Raw genomic sequence first — 19408 nt, forward strand, 5'->3', positions numbered from 1 at the left:
TCAGCACTGACCCTCTGACAGTGTGGCGCTCCCTCGGCACTGACCCTCCGACAGTGTGGCGCTCCCTCAGCACTGACCCTCCGACAGTGTGGCACTCCCTCAGCACTGACTCTCCGACAGTCCGGCACTCCCTCAGCACTGACCCTCCGACAGTGTGGCACTCCCTCAGCACTGACTCTCCCACAGTGCGGCACTCCCTCAGAACTGACCCTCCGACAGTGCGGCACTCCCTCAGCTCTGATCCTCCGACAGTGCTGCACTCCCACAGCACTGACCCTCTGACAGTGCAGCACTCCCTCAGCACTGACCCTCTAACAGTGTGGCACTCCCTCAGGACTGACCCTCCGACAGTGCGGCGCTCCCTCAGCACTGACCCTCCGACATGTGGCACTCCCTCAGCACTGACCCTGTGACAGTGTGGCACTCCCTCAGCATGACCCTCCGACAGTGCGGCACTCCCTCAGCACTGATCCTCTGACAGTGTGGCACTCCCTCAGCACTGACCCTCCGACAGTGCGGCACTCCCTCAGCTCTGATCCTCCGACAGTGCTGCACTCCCTCAGCACTGACCCTCTGACAGTGCGGCACTCCCTCAGCACTGACCCTCTAACAGTGTGGCACTCCCTCAGCACTGACCCTCCGACAGTGCGGCGCTCCCTCAGCACTGACCCTCCGACAGTGTGGCACTCCCTCAGCACTGACCCTGTGACAGTGTGGCACTCCCTCAGCATGACCCTCCGACAGTGCGGCACTCCCTCAGCACTGATCCTCTGACAGTGTGGCACTCCCTCAGCACTGACCCTCCGACAGTGCGGCCCTCCCTCAGCAATGACCCGCCGACAGGGCCCATTCCCTCAGCACTGACCCTCTGATAGTGCAGCACTCCCTCAGCACTGACCCTCCAACAGTGCGACACTCCCTCAGCACTGACCCTCCGACAGTGCGGCACTCCCTCAGCACTGATCTTCCGACAGTGCAGCACTCCCTCAGCACTGACCCTCCAACAGTGCGACACTCCCTCAGCACTGACGCTCCAACAGTGCGGTACTCCATCAACACTGACCCTCTGACAGTGCAGCACTCCCTCAGCACTGACCCTCCGACAGTGCGGCACTCCCTCAGCACTGACCCTGACAGTGCGGCACTCCCTGAGCACTGACCCTCTGACAGTGCGGCACTCCCTCAGCACTGACTTTCCGACAGTGCGGCGCTACCTCAACACTGACCCTGTGACAGTGCAGCACTCCCTCAGCACTGACCCTCCAACAGTGCGGCACTCCCTCAGCACTGACCCTCCAACAGTGCGGCGTTCCCTCAGCACTGACGCTCTGACAGTGCGGCACTCCCTCAGCACTGACCCTCCAACAGTGCGGCGTTCCCTCAGCACTGACGCTCTGACAGTGCGGCACTCCCTCAGCACTGACCCTCCGACACTGCGGCACTCCCTCAGCACTGACGCTCCGACAGTGCGGTACTCCCTCAGCACTGACTTTCCGACAGTGCGGCGCTCCCTCAACACTGACCCTCTGACAGTGCAGCACTCCCTCAGCACTGACCCTCCGACAGTGCGGCACTCCCTCAACACTGACCCTCTGACAGTGCAGCACTCCCTCAGCACTGACCCTCTGACAGTGTGGCACTCCCTCAGCACTGACCCTGTGACGGTGCGGCACTCCCTTAGCACTGACCCTCCGACAGTGCAGCAGTCCCTCAGCACTGACCCTCCGACAGTGCGGCACTCCCTTAGCACTGACCCTCCGACAGTGCAGCAGTCCCTCAGCACTGACCCTCCGACAGTGCGGCACTCCCTCAGCACTGACCCTCCGACAGTGCAGCAGTCCCTCAGCATTGAGCTGAATTTGTGTCTCAAACCTGGTTTTGTTCACCAGCCTCTGGAAGACGCACGTTGCCACCAACCCTCTGACACCCCGATGTGAGAGTTGTTCATGAGCTGCAGCTGAGCTTCCAGAGTGGAACTGTGTCCATGTGTTGGAGAGGGGTAGCGTTGTATTGGGAGTATGGATCGAGGCAGTGCGAGTTTAAGCTCTGCGCCTGTCAGTCACATTACCTGACATTCGATCTTCAGTTTGCGCTCTTTCTGAACAGACATGGTGCTGGTCAGGACCGTTGCGGTGTACCGAAAGCAATGCCGAATCTTGTGTTCATCCAGTTCCGTGTAACTGCAGGGGAAGATGAGACATATTGTTGGGTTGTTTACACATATTGCTGCAAATAATTTTCTAACTTTAACAAAGAGACAAACACACCAGAAATCAGAGCATAAGAAGGCCATTCGGCCCATTGAGCCTGCTGTATCATTTCACCCAATCCTGGCCAATCTTCGTCTCCAATCTGACTTTGACGCCCACTCCCTTTATCCCCTGGGCTCCCCAATAGACCAAAGATTTGTGTACCCCCATTTTGAATAGTATCTGCAACTCTCTGGGTTAAGAATTCCAACGATTTACAACGCTTTGTCAGAAGATTTCTATATATATATATATATATATATATATATAGAGTCACACAGTACGGAAACAGACCTTCAGTCCAACTCACCCATATCTATTTATCCTACACATGCCCCTCATAATTTTGTAAACCTCTATAAGGTCATCCCTCAGCCTCCGATGCTCCAGGGAAAACAGCCCCAGCCTGTTCAGCCTCTCCCTGTAGCTCAGATCCTCCAACCCTGGCAACATCCTTGTAAATCTTTTCTAAACCATTTCAAGTTTCACACCATCCTTCCTGTGGAAGGTCAACCAGATTTGAAAGCAGAATTCTGAAATTGGCCTCAACGATGTCCCGTACACGGCTGCAGCATGACCTCCCAGTCCCTATACTCAATGCACTGACCAATGAAGGCAAGCGTGCCAATATGATCAGCTCTCTTTCCTGAACGTCTGACTGCCCCCACCCCGGCACTCCCACCCCAGCCCATGTTCTAGATTCACTGCACAGAGGATATCATCTCTGAGGATCGACCCTGTCAAGCTCCTTCAGAATCCCGTATGTCTTAATGAGTTCACCTCTCACTCACTCCAGAGAATATTGGCTCAATTTCCTCGGCCAATCATCATGGGATTACCCTCTCATCCTCAGGGCCAACTGATTGATCCTCGGCTATATCACCTCCATGACCTAGTGGTTTTATCACTGAACTGTTCATCCACAGACCCACGTCCTGTCCTGGGGACCCAGGTTTGCAACCACTGTGGCAGAGTGTGAACTTTGAATTCAATAAAAAAAGTCTGCTGTCTATGAATTGGTTGTTGATTGTCCGGTAGGATAGCCCATCTGGGTCACGAATGTCCTTTCGGGAAGGAAATCTGCCATCCTTACCTGATCTGACCTATATGTGACTCCAGACCCATGGCAATGTGGTTGGCCTCCAATTGCAGTTATCCAATAAATGCTGGTCTAGCCAGTGATGAACCCTCCCATGAATGAATTTTTCAAAAATTCCTCTCTCCACTCTGGCTTACTAACCCAGACGGGCACATCACATGTGCTGTGCGTTGACCCACAATGCTCTGGGGGAGGGTATTCCAGGAGTTTGACCCAGCAACACTGAAGAGACGGTGATATGTTTCCAAGTCAGGATGGGGAGGGGCTTGGAGGGGGACTGGTGTTCCCATGTATCTGCTACCCTTCTCAATGGTCGTTAAACAAAGCTGAGCAGTTAACTGTCAGTCATCATCTATATGGTGCATTATCTCTGGCTTGCCTCTACCAATAAGATTCCACTAGCTAACCAACCAGCACGCTGGTCTCAGACACTACAAAGTGTTGCAAATTGTCCTGATGAGAGCAAAGCAAATAATCTGAATAAAATCGGTCTTTGTCAGAGCAGTACACAAACGTCCAGGATTGAGAACTAAGGGAAGAAGAGGCCACACAGGATTCCTGATCATTACCTGAAGTTGCTCAGGATGTGGGGGTTGGAGGATGACAGGGTAGAGGGGATACCCCACCTCCCCCTGGAGACTACTGCCTATCACAGCACAGGAGGGCCAGTGTACCATTGAGATATGGCAAGGAAAGTGACAGACTGAAGCCTCACCCAATCACAGCTCAGTTGCAGATTGAGGGGGTGGGGTGAATGAAGGGTAAGGGAGGGATGAGGACAAGCCTCCACCACGTCCTCTGACAGCCTCATCCATATGGGTACCACCCTCTGTGTGAAAACATTGCCCCGAGCAGAGGGGGTTACACTGTGTCATAACAGTTTGGGGGCACATCACCAGGATTTGAACACTTTAGGGGTTCTTCGCTGAGGTTTAAATAGGTTTACATAGATCCAGTCTGAGACTTGGACAGATTTGAATAGATCTGGGGTACGATAAAGTCCCAGCAGATTTAAACATTGTAAGTTAGTGTCCGAGATCTTTAAATAAAACATTGGTGAGACGATGTGTTTAATTTCGGTGATTTGCGGTTGGTGAAATTAAAAGTGAGAGAAATGGCTCTTAAAATTGTTAAAGTGGTTCTGGGGTTTGAAGATGATTGTCAAATTTGCCAAGGAAGTTCAGAAGGAGAAAAAAGGCTATATGTTTTGAATTAGCAAAGAGATTAGAATTGGGTTTAACCAAGGACAGAAGTAAAGCTGAAATTGTAAGAGAGTTACTCAAACAAAGTGGGGGGGGGGGCGGAGAGAGAGAGAGAAGGTTCTTAGGTGAGCAAAAAGAGAGAGAAATTGAACTTGAGAAGTTGCGACTTTGTCAGCAAAGTCAAGTGAACAGGATGGAGATTAAAAGAGAAGGTAGTAATATATATAAATATGTCAAACCTCTGCCACATTTTGATGAGGAAGATGTCGAAGCCTTCTTTATTTCATTTGAAATATTGGTCAGGCAGATGGGGTGGTCTGAGGATTTATGGGAAATGTTAGTTCAGACTAAACTGGTCGGCAAAGCTGGTGAGGTATTTGCCGCGCTGTCAGATGAGGGGTCAAGAGATTATGAAGAGGTTAAACAGGTTGTTTTAAGTGCTTATGAGTTGGTACCAGAAGCATACAGACAGCGGTTCAGAAACAAACAAGGGACTAAGCCAGACCTATGTTGAGTTCGAAAGAATTAAGCATAGTTATTTTGATCGATGGATGCATGCTTTCAAAATAGATAGGACCTTTGAAGCTCTAAGAGAGATTATTGTGCTGAAGGAGTTTAAAAACTCATTCCAGAGATGGTAAGAATTCATGTGGAGGAACAGAAAGTTCAGGAAGTGAGAAGGGCAGTGAAATTAGCAGATGGGGACATGTTGGTGCATAAGACAAGCTTCCAGCCAGAATTTCATCCTGTGAGGGATAGAAGTTGGGATAAGGGGAGATCCTGCACTATGTAACAAAGAGTAGACAACACTGGTAAGTGTTTACCACGGGATAGAGAAGAAGCCCAAGAGGGTGGAAAGGAGGTGAAAAGCTTCAGGTGTTTCCACTGTGAGTAAAGTTACCTTCCTGCACTGCCAGATTCAGTGATCTATAACCTGCACACCCAGATCCCTCTGCATATTAATCCTCCTAAAAAATTCTGCCATTCACTGTTTTGTTTCCACCTGTACTTGACCTTCCAAAATGCACCACTTCACGTTTATCTGGATTAAACTCTATCTGCCAGTTTTCTGTCTATGCCACCAACTGATCTATCCTCTGAAATTCCTCCTCGCTATCCGCAACTCCACCAATCTTTGTATTGTCTGCAAACTCACTCAGTAGACCTGCCATGTTCTCCTCCAAATTAGTTATATGGATTTATACATACAGCAGAGTTCCCAAAACTGGCCCCTGTCACAACCTTCGGCCGCCATCTATCTCCAATGACTAAGCCAGTTCTGTATCCATCTTGCCAGCTCACCCCGATACCTTGTGACTTCACCCTTTGCACTAGTCTGCCATTAGGGACCTTGTCAAATGTTTTACTGAAGTCGATGTAAACATCATCAACCATATTTCCTTCTTCAATCATATTGCCCCCTCAAAAAACTCAAAATCAAGTTGTCAGTTCCAGCTGTCCGCTGCAGTGGCCGGTATATTGGGTCCAGGTCGATGTGCTTATTGATTGAATCTGTGGATGAGTGCCATGCCTCTAGGAATTCCCTGGCTGTTCTCTGTTTGGCTTGTCCTATAATAGTAGTGGTGTCCCAGTCGAACTCATGTTGCTTGTCATCTGCGTGTGTGGCTACTAAGGATAGCTGGTCGTGTCGTTTCGTGGCTAATTCGACTGGGACAAATGTCCAAGTGAGATTTGCTAGTACTGTTGGGATGAGTTTAAACTTGCTTATCCGGGGATGGAAACTTGAGGAGTGACTAAATTTGGAAGGAAGTAAAATTGGTACAGGATATTGTAAAGATGCCAGAGTCATGAGAAGATAAGAGCCACAAAACCAAGCATCAAGTATGCTTCAAAAATGGAATGTTGTCAAAAAGACACAGTTAAAGGTACTCTACTTGAATCCATGCAGCATTTATAAGCCGATACACTCACTGCTGATGGCACATTGGATCACAAAGACCTTCGTGGTGGATAGGGGATTTCCATTATAGCAATGTCTGTTTATCTGTTATTCATGGGTGGCAAATGCTCCTGAATGATAACAAGAATGATGTGCAGATAATCTAAAAGCACTAATAGAGATGCAGGAGTATGATCTAATTGCCAATGCAGAATCATGAATGCGTGGTGGCCAGGAATGGGAGTGGAATATTCAAGGATATTTGACATTTAGGAAGGACAGACAAGATGAAAAGGATGGGGAGTTGTGCTGATGGGATCAGTACATTAGAATTGGGGTCAGAAGAACAATGTGTGGAATCTGTTTGGGAGCTAAGAAACAGCAGGGGGCAGCAGGCAGTGGGTGGAGTTCTAAATAGTGATAGTGTGGGGCATAATGTTAATCAGGGGATGAGAGAAGCATGTAGCATGGCCAACACAGGCATCATAGGTGACTTCAATCCACACATAGTATGGGTAACCAATTGAGTACTAAATCTGTTGAGTAGAGTTTCTGGCATTATGTTAGGAATGGTTTTCTAGACCAGTATGTTGAGGATGAGAGGGCAGGCTGTTTTAGATTCAGTGTTGTGTCATGAGAAAGAGCTAATTAACAATCTTATTGTCAAAGAACCATGGATAGAGCAGGGTGAGGAATGGATGTTGCAAGTTCCAGGGTTTAGATCTTTCATCAAGAACAGGCAAGGCGGTAAAAGAGGGGGAGGTGTGGCCTTGTTAGTCAAGGATAGTATAACGGTGGCTGAGAGAACTTTTGATGAGGACTTGCTTACTGAGGTAGTGTGGGCTGAGGTTAGAAACAGGAGTGGAGAGGCCACACTGCTTGGAGTTTTTTTATAGGCCTCCGCAGAGTTCCAGGGAGGCGGAAGAGAGGATTAGCAAACTTATTCTGGGTAGGAGTGAAAGGAACAGGACGGTCATTATGGGGGACTTTAACTTCCCCAAATACTATAACTCCAGTACGTCGGATGGATCAGTTTTTGTCCAATGTGTGCAGGAGGGTTCCCTGAGACAGTATGTCAAAGGGCCGACAAGAGGGGAGGACACACTGGATCTGGTGCTTGGTAATGAACCAGGCCAGGTGTTTGATTTAGTGGTAGGTGAGCACTTTGGAGAGAGTGACCATAATTTAGTTATGTTTAGTTTAGCGATGGAAAGGGCTAGGTACATGCCACAGAACAAGAGTTATCGATGGGGCAAGGGCAATTATAATGCGATTAGGCAAGAATGAGGATGCACAGGATGGGGTAGCAAAATGCAGGGGATGCAGACAATGGAAATGTGGAGTTGAAAAATGTGGTGCTGGAAAAACACAGCAGGTCAGGCAGCATCCGAGGAGCAGGAGAATCGATGTTTCGGGCATAAGCCCTTCTTCAGGAATGAGGCTGGTGTGCCAAGCGGGCTGAGATAAAAGGTAGGGGGGGGAGGGAATTTGGGGGAGGGGCGCTGGGAATACGATAGGTGGAAGGAGGTGAGGGTGAGGGTGATAGGCCGGAGAGGGGGTGGGGGCGGAGAGGTCGGGAAGAAGATTGCAGGTTAAGGCGGTGCTGAATCCGGGGGTTGGGACTGAGATAAGGTGGGGGGAGGGGAAATGAGGAAGCTGGAGAAATCTACATTCATCCCGTGTGGTTGGAGGGTTCCTAGGCAGAAGAAGAGGCGCTCTTCCTCCAGGCGTCGTGTGGTCAGGGTCTGGCGATGGAGGAGGCCAAGGATCTGCATGTCCTTGGTGGAGTGGGAGGGGGAGTTAAAGTGTTCAGCCACGGGGTGGTTGGGTTGGTTGGTGCGGGTGTCCCAGAGGTGTTCTCTGAAACGTTCCGCAAGTAGGCGGCCTGTCTCCCCAATATAGAGGAGGCCACATTGGGTGCAGAGGATGCAGTAAATGATGTGTGTGGAGGTGCAGGTGAATCTGTGACAGAGAAGGAGGCCATTTGAGTTGTTCAGTTTTGGAACTGGTCCTCCTGGGAGCAGATGCGGCGGAGGCGAAGGAATTGGGAATACGGGATGGTGTTTTTACAGGGGGCAGGGTGGGAGGAGGTGTAATCTAGGTAGCTGTGGGAGTCGGTCGGTTTGTAGTAAATGTCTGTGTTGAGTCGGTCGCCCGAGATAGAAATGGAGAGGAGGAGTCTGAGACAGTCCAGGTAAATTTGAGGTCGGGGTGGAAGGTGTTAGTAAAGTGGATGAACTGTTCAACCTCCTCATGGGAGCACGAGGTAGCGCCGATACAGTCATCGGTGTAGCGGAGGAAAAGGTGGGGGGTGGTGCCAGTGTAGCTGCAGAAAATGGACTGTTCCACATATCCTACGAAGAGGCAGGCATAGCTGGGGCCCATGGCTACTCCTTTGGTTTGGAGGAAGTGGGAGGATTGGAAGGAAAAGTTGTTAAGAGTGAGGACCAGTTCAGTCAGTCGAAGGAGGGTGTCAGTGGAAGGGTACTGGTTGGGTTGGTGGGAGAGGAAGAAGCGGAGGGCTTGGAGGCCTTCGTGATGGCGGATGGAAGTGTATATGTGGAAATGTGGAGCTGGTTTAAGGAACAGATATTGTGTGTCCTTGACAGGTATGTCCCTGTCAGGCAGGGAGAAAGTGATAAGGTAGGGGAACCGTGGTTTACAACAGAAATTGCATCTCTTGTTGTGAAGAAGAAGGAGGCTCATGTGTTGATGAGGCAAGATGGTTCAGATGAGGTGATGGAGAGTTACAGATCAGCTCGGAAGGATTTAAAGAGAGAGCTACAAAGAGCAAAGAGAGGACACAGGCAGTCTTTAGTAAATAGAATAAAGGAGAACCCTAAAGCTTTCTATAGGTATGTGAGGAATAAAAGGATGATTAGGGTAGGAATCGGGCCAGTCAAAGACAGAAGTGGGAAGTTGAGTGTGGGCCCTGTGGGAATCGGAGAGGTGCTAAACGAATATTTCTCATCGGTTTTCACTCAGGAAAAGGAGAATATTGTAGAGGAGATGAATGAGATATGAGATATTAAACTAGAAAGAATCGAGGTTAGTTACGAACAGGTGTTATCAATTCTAGAACGAGTGAAAGTAAACCAGTCCCTGGGCCGGATGGGATTTATCCGAGGATTCTCTGGGAAGCTAGGGAGGAGGTAGCACAGCCTTTGGCTTTGATATTTGAGTCATCATTGTCTACAGGTTTGGTACCAGAGGACTGGAAGATTGCAAATGTTGTGCCCTTGTTCAAGAAGGGCAGCAGAGATGACCCAGGTAATTATAGACCAGTGAGCCTTACTTCTGTTGTAGGAAAGGTTTTGGAAAGGATTATAAGAGATAAGATTTATAATCATCTAGCAAGCAATAATTTGATTTCAGATAGTCAACATGGTTTCGTCAAGGGCAGGTCGTGTCTCACAAACCTAACTGAGTTTTTTGAGAAGGTGACCAAGCATGTAGATGAGGGTAGGGCAGTTGACGTGGTTTGAATGGACATAAGTAAAGCCTTTGATAAGGTTCCACATGGTAGGCTGTTGGAGAAAATGCAGAGGCATGGGATTGAGGGTAATTGAGCAGTTTGGATTAGAAACTGGCTTTCTGAAAGAAGGCAGTGAATGGTGGTTGATGGAAAATATTCAGCCTGGAGTGCAGTTACTAGTGGTGTGCCACAAGGATCTGTTTTGGGACACTGCTGTTTGTCATTTTTATAAATGACTTGGACGCAGGCATAGGTGGATGGATTAGTAAATTTGCAGATGACACTAAAGTCGGTGGAGTAGTGGACAGTGTAGAAGAATGTTACAGGTTGCAGGGGAACTTGGATAAGCTGCAGAATTGGGCTGAGAGGTGGCAAATGGAGTTCAATGCAGATAGATGTGAGGTGATTCACTTTGGGAAGAATAACAGGAAGGCAGAGTACTGGGTCGATGGAAAGATTCTTGGTAGTGTGGATGTGCAGAGGGATCTTGGAGTCCATGCACACAGATCCCTGAAAGTTGCCACCCAGGAGGATAGTGCTGGTAAGAAGGCATATCGTGTGTTAGGTTTCATTCGTAGAGGGATTGAGTTCCGGAGCCACAATATCATGCTGCAACTATACAGAACGCTGGTGCGGCCACACTTGGAATATTATGTACAGTTCTGGTTGCCCCACTACAGGAAGGATGTGGAAGCATTGGAAAGTGTACAGAGGAGATTTACCAGGATGTTGCCTGGTCTGGAGGGAAGGTCTTATGAGGAAAGGCTGAGAGACTTGAACCTGTTCTCATTGGAGAGAAGAAGGCTAAGAGGGGATTTGATAGAGACATACAAGATGATCACAAGATTAGATAGGGTAGACAGTGAAAGTCTTTTTCCGAGGATGATGATGTCAGCTTGTATGAGGGGGCATAACTACAAATTGAGGGGTGATAGATTTAAGACAGATGTCAGAGGCAGGTTCTTTACGCAGAGAGTGGTAAGGGTGTGGAATGCCCTACCTGCTAATGTAGTTAACTCAGCCACATTAGGGAGATTTAAACAATCTTAGATAAGCACATGGATGATTTTGGGATAGTGTAGGGGGATGGGCTGAGAATAGTTCACAGGTCGGCGCAACATCGAGGGCTGAAGGGCCTGTTCTGTGCTGTATTGTTCAATGTTCTATGTTCTACAAAGTCACAGTTGCTGGTCGTTAAAGAAAGGCATTGTGGGAAAAGATGTGGTAAAAGAAGCTAAGCGAGTGGCATTAGTGAAGGTAGTAAAGGAGACCCCAAAAGTCAAGGAGAGTGCACAGCCTGGGCTGGGGTTGGGTATGGAGTTAGTGCTGATCTCTGTAAAGAATTGGCCTCTGTGGGTAAAGTTTACTCAGAAAGAACTGGGGGAGAAGGTCAAGAACTTATAATTTTGAGAGATACAGGATCTAACCAGTCGCTGATAGTGAGGGATGAACGTATTGCACTTTTCCTGATCTGTTTCCAGAGAGTGTGCTAATTTGTGGGACACACTGACAAAAATGTAGCGCTCCCCGATGTCGGATCAGATCAGAGCGCCAACTTAAGACTGGGGAAGTTACAGTGGGAGTGACTGACAGAGTGTCAGTTCCAGGAATTCAGTTTGTTGTTGGGAATGATTTGGCAGGATCCAAGGTGGGAGTGAGACCCCTTGTTGTGGAGAAGCCCAAGGAAGATCAAGAAACTGAGGAGTTAAAACAGAAATATCCTGGTATTTTCCCAGACTGTGTGGTGACAAGATCCCACATCAATAAGTCACAGTATGAAGGAAAAACTAAAGAGGAGTGGGATAGGTTAGTAAGCTATCTGTCTCCGGAGCATAGAACACAGTTGAAAGGTCTGTTACTGCAGAATGAGGACATATGTAAGAATCAGATGAGGAGGACTAATGCTAATGAACATGAAGTAGACGTAGGGAATATTGCTCCAAAACAACAACATCCCTATCGGCTTAATCCTTTCAAAGCCAGACAGGTCCAGATGGAGGTGGAGGCCATGCTCGACGAGGGCATCATCGAACCGAGCCAGAGCGAGTGGAGTTCGCTTATCATCTTAGTTCCTAAACTGGACAGGACTCAACGATTCTGCGTGGAATATCAGAAGGTCAACGTGATTACAATATCAGGCTCATATCCAATACAGAGATTGGAGGACTGTATTAGTAGAGTTGGACAAGCCAGTTACATCACCAAGTTGGACTTCCTGTGTGGTTACTGGCGAAAGAAATTTCTGCATTTCTCACCCCAAATGGGCTATATCGGTTTAAAGTGATGGCCTTTGGAATGAAGAACACACCCGCCACATTCCAAAGACTCATGAACAAAGTTGTGGCTGGGCTAACAAACTGTGCAGTGTATTTGGACGATGTAGTGATCTTTAGTAAGTCCTGGAAAGATCACATGGTACAGTTGGCAGATCCCTTTAAATGACTACGAGAAGCAAAACTGGAAATGAACTTCAACAAAACTGAAATTATAAAAGCAGAGGTGATGTTCTTGGGACCAAACATTGGTCATGGAAGGTTAACCCCATGGAACGCAAAGATGAAGGCCATTGAGGAATTTTCACGATCAACTTCGAAGAAAGAGATGCTTCAATTTTTGGGACTCAGCGGATTCTACCGGAAGTTTGTTCCGAGCTTCAGTGGTGTAGTGACACCGTTAACCGATTTGCTGAAGAAGAACACAAAGTTTGGGTGCACAGAACCATGCCAGGGGGCATTCGACTATTTGAAATTGATATTAACCACCAAACCAGTTTTAGCTACACCAAACTTTACAAAACCTTTTAAAATGCTAGTGACATAGGAGTTGGGACTGTACTGCTTCAGGAAGGTGACGATGGGATTGAACTGCCAGTTGGTTACTTTTCAAAGAAACTCAACATCCAGAAGAAATACTCCACAATCGAAAACAAACTATTGAGTTTGGTACTGGCCTTACAACATTTTAAGGCAGCATCCGAGGAGCAGTAAAATCGACGTTTCGGGCAAAAGCCCTTCATCAGGAATAAAGGCAGAGAGCCTGAAGCGTGGAGAGATAAGCTAGAGGAGGGTGGGGGTGGGGAGAAAATAGCATAGAGTACAATAGGTCAGTGGGGGAGGAGATGAAGGTGATAGGTCGGGGGCGGGAGGAGGGTGGAGTGGATAGGTGGAAAAGGAGATAGGCAGGTCGGACAAGTCATGGGGACAGTGCTGAGCTGGAAGTTTGGAACTGGGGTGAGGTGGGGGAAGGGGAAATGAGGAAACTGGTGAAGTAAGAGCTTCAGGGCAGAGGAAATGACCTTGGAGTTGTAGTGGGAGAGGGACTCCCTGAGATTCTTGTAGAGAGAGGAGGAAAACTTCTTCAAGTAAGGCATCCTTGCAAGAGGATTCGCAGTAGGGTTAAAATCAACGAGGTAAAAACAATGACTGCAGATGCTGGAAACCAGATTCTGGATTAGTGGTGCTGGAAGAGATGGATGCTGCCTGAACTGCTGTGCTCTTCCAGCACCCTAATCCAGAATTACAACATTTTAATGTGTATGCCACAAACAATGTGTCGGAGACAGTTGTGTACACGGATCACAATCCGCTTACATTCTTAGAACACTTTAAAGACAAGAATCTGAGACTATTTCATTGGAGTCTTATGCTATAGACATTTAATTTACACATCGTACATGTTGTGGGTCTTAAGAATGTAATTGCAGATGCATTATCACGGATTTAACTGATAACGTATAGATAAGATTGGTATCTATTGTTACGACATGGGGTAAACCCTTCTGTTTAATTTAAACCAGCAACCAGCAAGATTTATCCCATGCAGTAATCTATGAAAATTCAAGAGGCCAGGAACTAAAGTATAAACTAACAACTTTATATCTTCAAGTATAACAGAGAATAATTAACTAACAACCAAATTACAACTCCTTCCTCTAAGCTATCTTTTACTTTTCCTTCTATAATACTCATCGGATAAAACCTCTAATTAAGATTTACCAGAAAATGCAAATTTCAAAACCAGCCAGTGGTCGAATCTTCTCTTTGTCTCTTCCTCTGTAGATTTGCTCTCTGGGTCAGTGTCGATGTTTTTTCTCTGTGCAAACTCCTCCTTCTCTAGACAGGTCCCTCTCAGAGAGTTCTCACTAGCAGCCTACATCTGTTGGTCTTTTGGCAGTTCTCCTCCAACTGTTCAATTTTTCCCCAGTCTTATACCCCAAAGCATCGGATTATGTCATTGGTGTTTAATATTATCAATATACTCAATTCAAATTGAATTGGAGTTTGGTTTTTTTCTGGATATCATTTTAAACTGAGTGGCCTAATTCAAATTTGTTTTTGTCTCCAGGCAACCAGCTACCCGAACTGCTGGACCACATGTTATGTTATACCTTATTCAGAACACTTGGTGCTGTCAGGTAGTTCTGCTAACTTTTAACTTTCTTAAAGGTACAGTACACCCATATCTTCATAACACTATACAATGCTATATATATGTGGGAAGAAGTTAATATGAACTTAGATTAAAGTCATATGTATATCATGATAATGTGGTTAAGGAATAGAGAAAGAAAATGAAGCCAAGTTTTCATTATGATGGTTCATTTTTTCTTAAGAGGGGAGGTGTTATGGAGGTGCAGGTGTGTACTGTACCTTTAAGAGAGTTGAAAAGCTAGCAAAGACCGACTGAAAACAGAGAGCGTCTGGAACAAAGTGAAAATGTAACACTTGGTTGAAACAAATAGTTGGAACAAAAACATTCAAATTCAACCAATTCATTTAAATTATGCCCCAGATACCAAAATCCAATCGATTTGGAATGTTACTGTTTGGGATGACATCAAACCAATGAAATGATCTGACGTTTTGAGCTATAAAACCGGACATTTTGAACAGTTAGGGGGACAACTGCAAAGGACACCAACAAGTAGACTGCTAGCAGAACAGTTCTCTGAAAGGTACTTGTCTGTAAGGAGTTTGCACAGCAGAACATTGAAGCTGACCAGAGGAACATCCACAAAGGAGAATCGACAAAGCTGACTGGTTTTAAAGGTGATTTTTGTTTTGTAAATCTTAATCAGGGCTTTTTTTAAAAATCGGACTAGTATTGTAGAGTGGGAGGTAAAAGATAGGTTTAAGAGAAAGGCGTTGTAAATAGATTGTGAAACTTAGATTACTCACAGTGTGGAAACAGGCCCTTCGGCCCAACCAGTCCACACCGACCCGCCAAAGCGCACCCACCCAGACCCAATCCCCTACATTTACCCCTTCACCTAACACTATGGGCAATTTAGCCTGGCCAGTTTACCTGACCCGCACATCTTTGGACTGTGGGAGGAAACCGGAGCACCCGGAGGAAACCCACGCAGACACAGGGAGAATGTGCAAACTCCACACAGACAGTCGCCTGAGGCGGGAATTGAACCTGGGTCTCTGGCGCTGTGAAGCTGCAGTGCTAACCACCGTGCCACTGTTCCGCCCACTAGTTGGTTTTAATATTCTCTGTTGGACTTAAAGAATAACATTGTTAATTTTGACTTTAAGTAGTGACCTCTGGGATAGTTCTTTGCCTCTCAAAATGTAACAGATTACGGCACAAGGTGAGCTTCTCTGTGCGTCAGGTTTAAATGAGCAGAGGGGTTTACCCCGTGTCGGAACACTCTTGTGACTAAAGGGATCATGGAATATTGGGGGCAGGGCAGGATGCAAGTGGTGAGCTCAATGGTCAGTGATGGTCATATTGAATGGTGAAGCAGGCTCGAAGGGCCGAATGGCTACTCCTGCTCCTATCATTGATGTTTCTCAAGGGCAACTGGGGATGGGGCAATAAATGGGGCCCAGCCTGTGATGCCTACATCCAACGAATGAGTGAGAAAAAGGGGGATACCCATAATGATGTAAGCGATCCCAAGTCCGCAAACCTTGCTCCATTGCACTCATCATTGGTTGAGTATAAATCTCATCACATAATATGCCACATCCCCCAGCCCTCCCCCAGTCACTGACACTGGTTACCTAGTGTGACCTTCCTCCCAGAACCCCCCATTTCCGCTCTGTCCTTTACCAGAGTTGAGGGTGTTTGTCGACCAGTTTGCTAACATGAATAAACACTCACAGGAAATCACACACAACTTTTTTTCGAATGAGTTTGGTTTTTCCTCCCAACAGTGAAACACTGAGTAGGCCATTCAGCCCTTCGAGCCTGCTCCACCATTCAAAATAATCATGGCTGGTCATCCAACACAGACTCCTGTTCCCCAAACCCTTTGAACCCTTTGACCCTAAGAACCATATCTAACTCCTTCTTGAGAACATTCAATGTTTTGGTCTCAACTGCTTTCTAAGTTAGAGAATTCCCCAGGCTCCCCACTCTCTGAGTGAAGACATTTCTTCACATCTCAGTCCTAAATGGGCTACCCAATATCCTTAGTCTGTGATCCCACAGGAAATTGTCTGTAATCTGGAGAGCATTATCTCAAAGTTGGATAGAGAAGTGACAGAGTTTTTGGGAGGGGGTTGTAGAGGTCAGTGCTCCTCTCTGGCCCATTGAGTTTCCCTGACTTACACTGCTGCACCCTTTTCCATTGGATGCTTTTATAGAAACATTGAATCATAGAATTATGCGGTGCAGAAGGCCATTTGACCTATCATATCTGTACTGGCTCCTGAAGGAGCTCTCCAGCTAGTTTGACTCTCCAGCCCTATTCTGTAACCCTGTAACGGTGTCCCTTTCCTATATATATATCCAGTTTCCTCCAATGGGATCCACCTCTCCCAGGCAATGTGTTCCAAATCCTCAGAACTCCCCGAGTGAAGAGGTTTCCCCTCATCTCACTCCGAGCACTCTCGTTGACAATCCTGAAATTGTGACCCCTAGTTACTGACATACCACCCAGTGGAAACAATATCTTTTCCTTTACCCTGCCAAACCTATTTATAATTTTGAACACCTCAATAGGGTCACCTCTTAATCTTCTCTGCTCCAAAAGGGAATAAGTCCAGTCTCTCTTATCTTTCCTTGTAGCTAACTCATTCATGCTATCATTCTGGTAAATCTCCTTTGTATGCTCTCCAGGGCTGTAACATTCTTCCTTAATAAGATGCCCAGAACAGATCACAGTACTCCAAATATGGTCTGACCAATGATTTGTGAAGTTGTAGCATCACGTCCTTGCTTTTATACGCTATGCCTCAATTTGTAAACTCAATGATCCTATAAACCTTCTTAACTGTTTCAACTTGCCTGACCACCTTCAGAGAATCATGCCCATGAACCTGGAGGTCCCTCTGCTCCTATGCTCCCCTGTGTTATCTCTCTGTGTTTCTTTCACCTCACATTTCTCTGCATTGAAATCCATCTGCCATGAATCTGCCCATTGGCTGACTTGTCAATGGCCCACAAAAGCTGCTCAGCATCATCCTCACAATTCACTATTCTCCCTAGTTCAGTGTCACCTGCAAATTTAGAGATTTTGCCTTCAATCTCTAACCCATTTATATAAATCAGAAAAAGCAAGGGTCCCAGCACCGGTGCCTGGGAAACACCATTTCCAACTTGTCTCCAATCAGAGAAATGTCCCAGCGATACCTATCCTCCATTATGCCCCTCCAGCCAACTTCTAACCCAAGCTCCCAAGGACCCATCAATCCCAAAGATTTCTAATTTGCTAATCAACCTGCCTATGGTATCGCATCAAATATTCTCTGAAAGTCTGAATGTACAACATCCACAGCACGAGCCTCATCCACTGCCTGTGTCACCTCCTCAAAAAATGCAATTACATTTTTCAGACATGATCTGCCCTTGACAAAGCCACGTTGGCTGCCTTGTATTAATTTACTTTTCTGTAAGAGTATATTTACCTTATCCCATATTAAGGCCTCCATCAGTATTCCCACTACAGGTGTCAGGCTGGCATCAAGTACAATGATTATTTATAAATATATTGCTGGGGGAGTAGGGAGGGGTGGTGCTGACAGGGAATAAAGGGATTGGCTCAGTAGAGGGGTTGGAGGCAGAATATCCCATGGTAGCCAACTGTGGTACAGCATAATCCGAATGGGCTGAACTGCCTCCTCCAAACCTGTACCAGCTTCCTGAGGTGGGCCACTCATAATAGGCTGGAAGGAGGGGGCTAGTAGGGACCTAGTGTGACCCTTTCCCCATCGTTTGAATGGAGATCGCACTGAGCCTTCTCCAGTGATCCTTCCTCCTTTCTGTTAATATGGGGGGGTTCGTTCCCCAGGGGCCTCTGGCCAAGCTAAGTACAATATTGTCATCGACTTCCAGCTTTTCAATTCCACTGCTTGTAAAAAATTAACCCAAATGTTTTGGTTGCATGTGTTTTTTTTTAAGGCCTCATTAAACATTTCAATTGCGACGTTGTACTCACTAATGGCCTGATCGCTTGTTAAATGCACAGCCCATGGCGACTACCTGTGCAGTTGCTTTAGAGATGACAGGGACACACAACATGGAGTAAACCTCAAACCCTAGGATGTTGTTGAGCTGACGGTGCTGCTCCTGAAACAAGATTGGAAAGAAACGTGAAAGAAAGAAAGACACAGAGAAAAAGAGAGAGAGAAAAACAGGGGAAAAAGAATAGAAATGAAAGAAAAAGAGAAAGAAAATTAGAAAGAGAGAAAAGACAAGAAAGAGGGAGAGTAAGAAAGAAAAAGGAGAGAAAGACGGAGAAAAATAATGAGAGAAAGAGAGAAAGGGGAAAAAAGGGAAACAGAAAAAAGAGAAAAAGAGAAAGAGAGAGATAAAGAAAAAAGAAAAAGGAGAGAAAGAAGAGGGGAAGAAGTAGAGAAAGAGAGAAATAGAAAAAGGGAATGAGAGAGAGAAAGAGGGAAAGAAAGAACTGTAGTGACAGAGGGGGAAAAAAAGGAGAGAAAGACAGAGAATAAATAAGGAAGGAAGAGAAACAAAAAGAAGAGGAGGGGAGCAAGAAAATGGGAGATAGAAAAGGACAGAAAAAGAGAAGGGAAAAGAGATAAAAACAAGGCAGGGACAAAGAAAGGAAAAAAGAAAGAGATCGAGCAAGTCAACGAGAAAAAAGTGAAAGAGAATGAAGGTAGACTACGAAGGAATTGAGAGGGAGAAAGAAGGTGAGGAAAAGGGGATGAGTGTAAAAGAAAAAGAGAGAGATTGAGGAATAAAGAGAGAACATAGACAGAAAACAGCTCCCATTGCTATCACAGATTTTGCAAACACAGTAGGTCACAAAGGACGATGCTGCAAGTGTAGTTGCTCTCATAACGGTCCGATGGTGGAGTAGTGGGACTGTCATGGAATTAAACATCAGTCAGGTGCAGGCTAATCCTCTCAGAACACAGGTCCAAATTCAAGATATTAAAAAATAACTTGGAATTAGAAGCTCGTTAGAGTCATAGAGATGTATAGCATGGAAACAGACCCTTCGGTCCAACCCGTCCATGCTGACCAGATATCCCAATCCAATCTAGTCCCACCTGCCAGCACCCG

At 46.5% G+C, this 19408-nt stretch overlaps 1 protein-coding gene across 4 annotated transcripts in view; it reads right to left on the minus strand.

The window, feature by feature from the left end:
* Window positions 1–19408, minus strand: part of pde2a (phosphodiesterase 2A) — a 541714-nt gene that overhangs the window by 141069 nt on the left and 381237 nt on the right. For all 4 annotated transcript variants that reach the window (XM_087988442.1, XM_087988444.1, XM_087988443.1 and 1 more), the window contains 2 exons: window positions 18315–18445; window positions 2069–2180 (listed from right to left, as the gene is read on the minus strand). In XM_087988442.1, coding sequence (XP_087844568.1) covers window positions 2069–2180; window positions 18315–18445 — 243 coding nt within the window. The remainder of the gene's footprint in view (window positions 1–2068; window positions 2181–18314; window positions 18446–19408) is intronic.

The sequence above is a fragment of the Chiloscyllium plagiosum genome, unplaced genomic scaffold (assembly GCF_037043375.1).
Source record: "Chiloscyllium plagiosum isolate Xiang-an unplaced genomic scaffold, Cpla_swu_hap1 HiC_scaffold_6, whole genome shotgun sequence".
NCBI lineage: Eukaryota > Metazoa > Chordata > Chondrichthyes > Orectolobiformes > Hemiscylliidae > Chiloscyllium > Chiloscyllium plagiosum.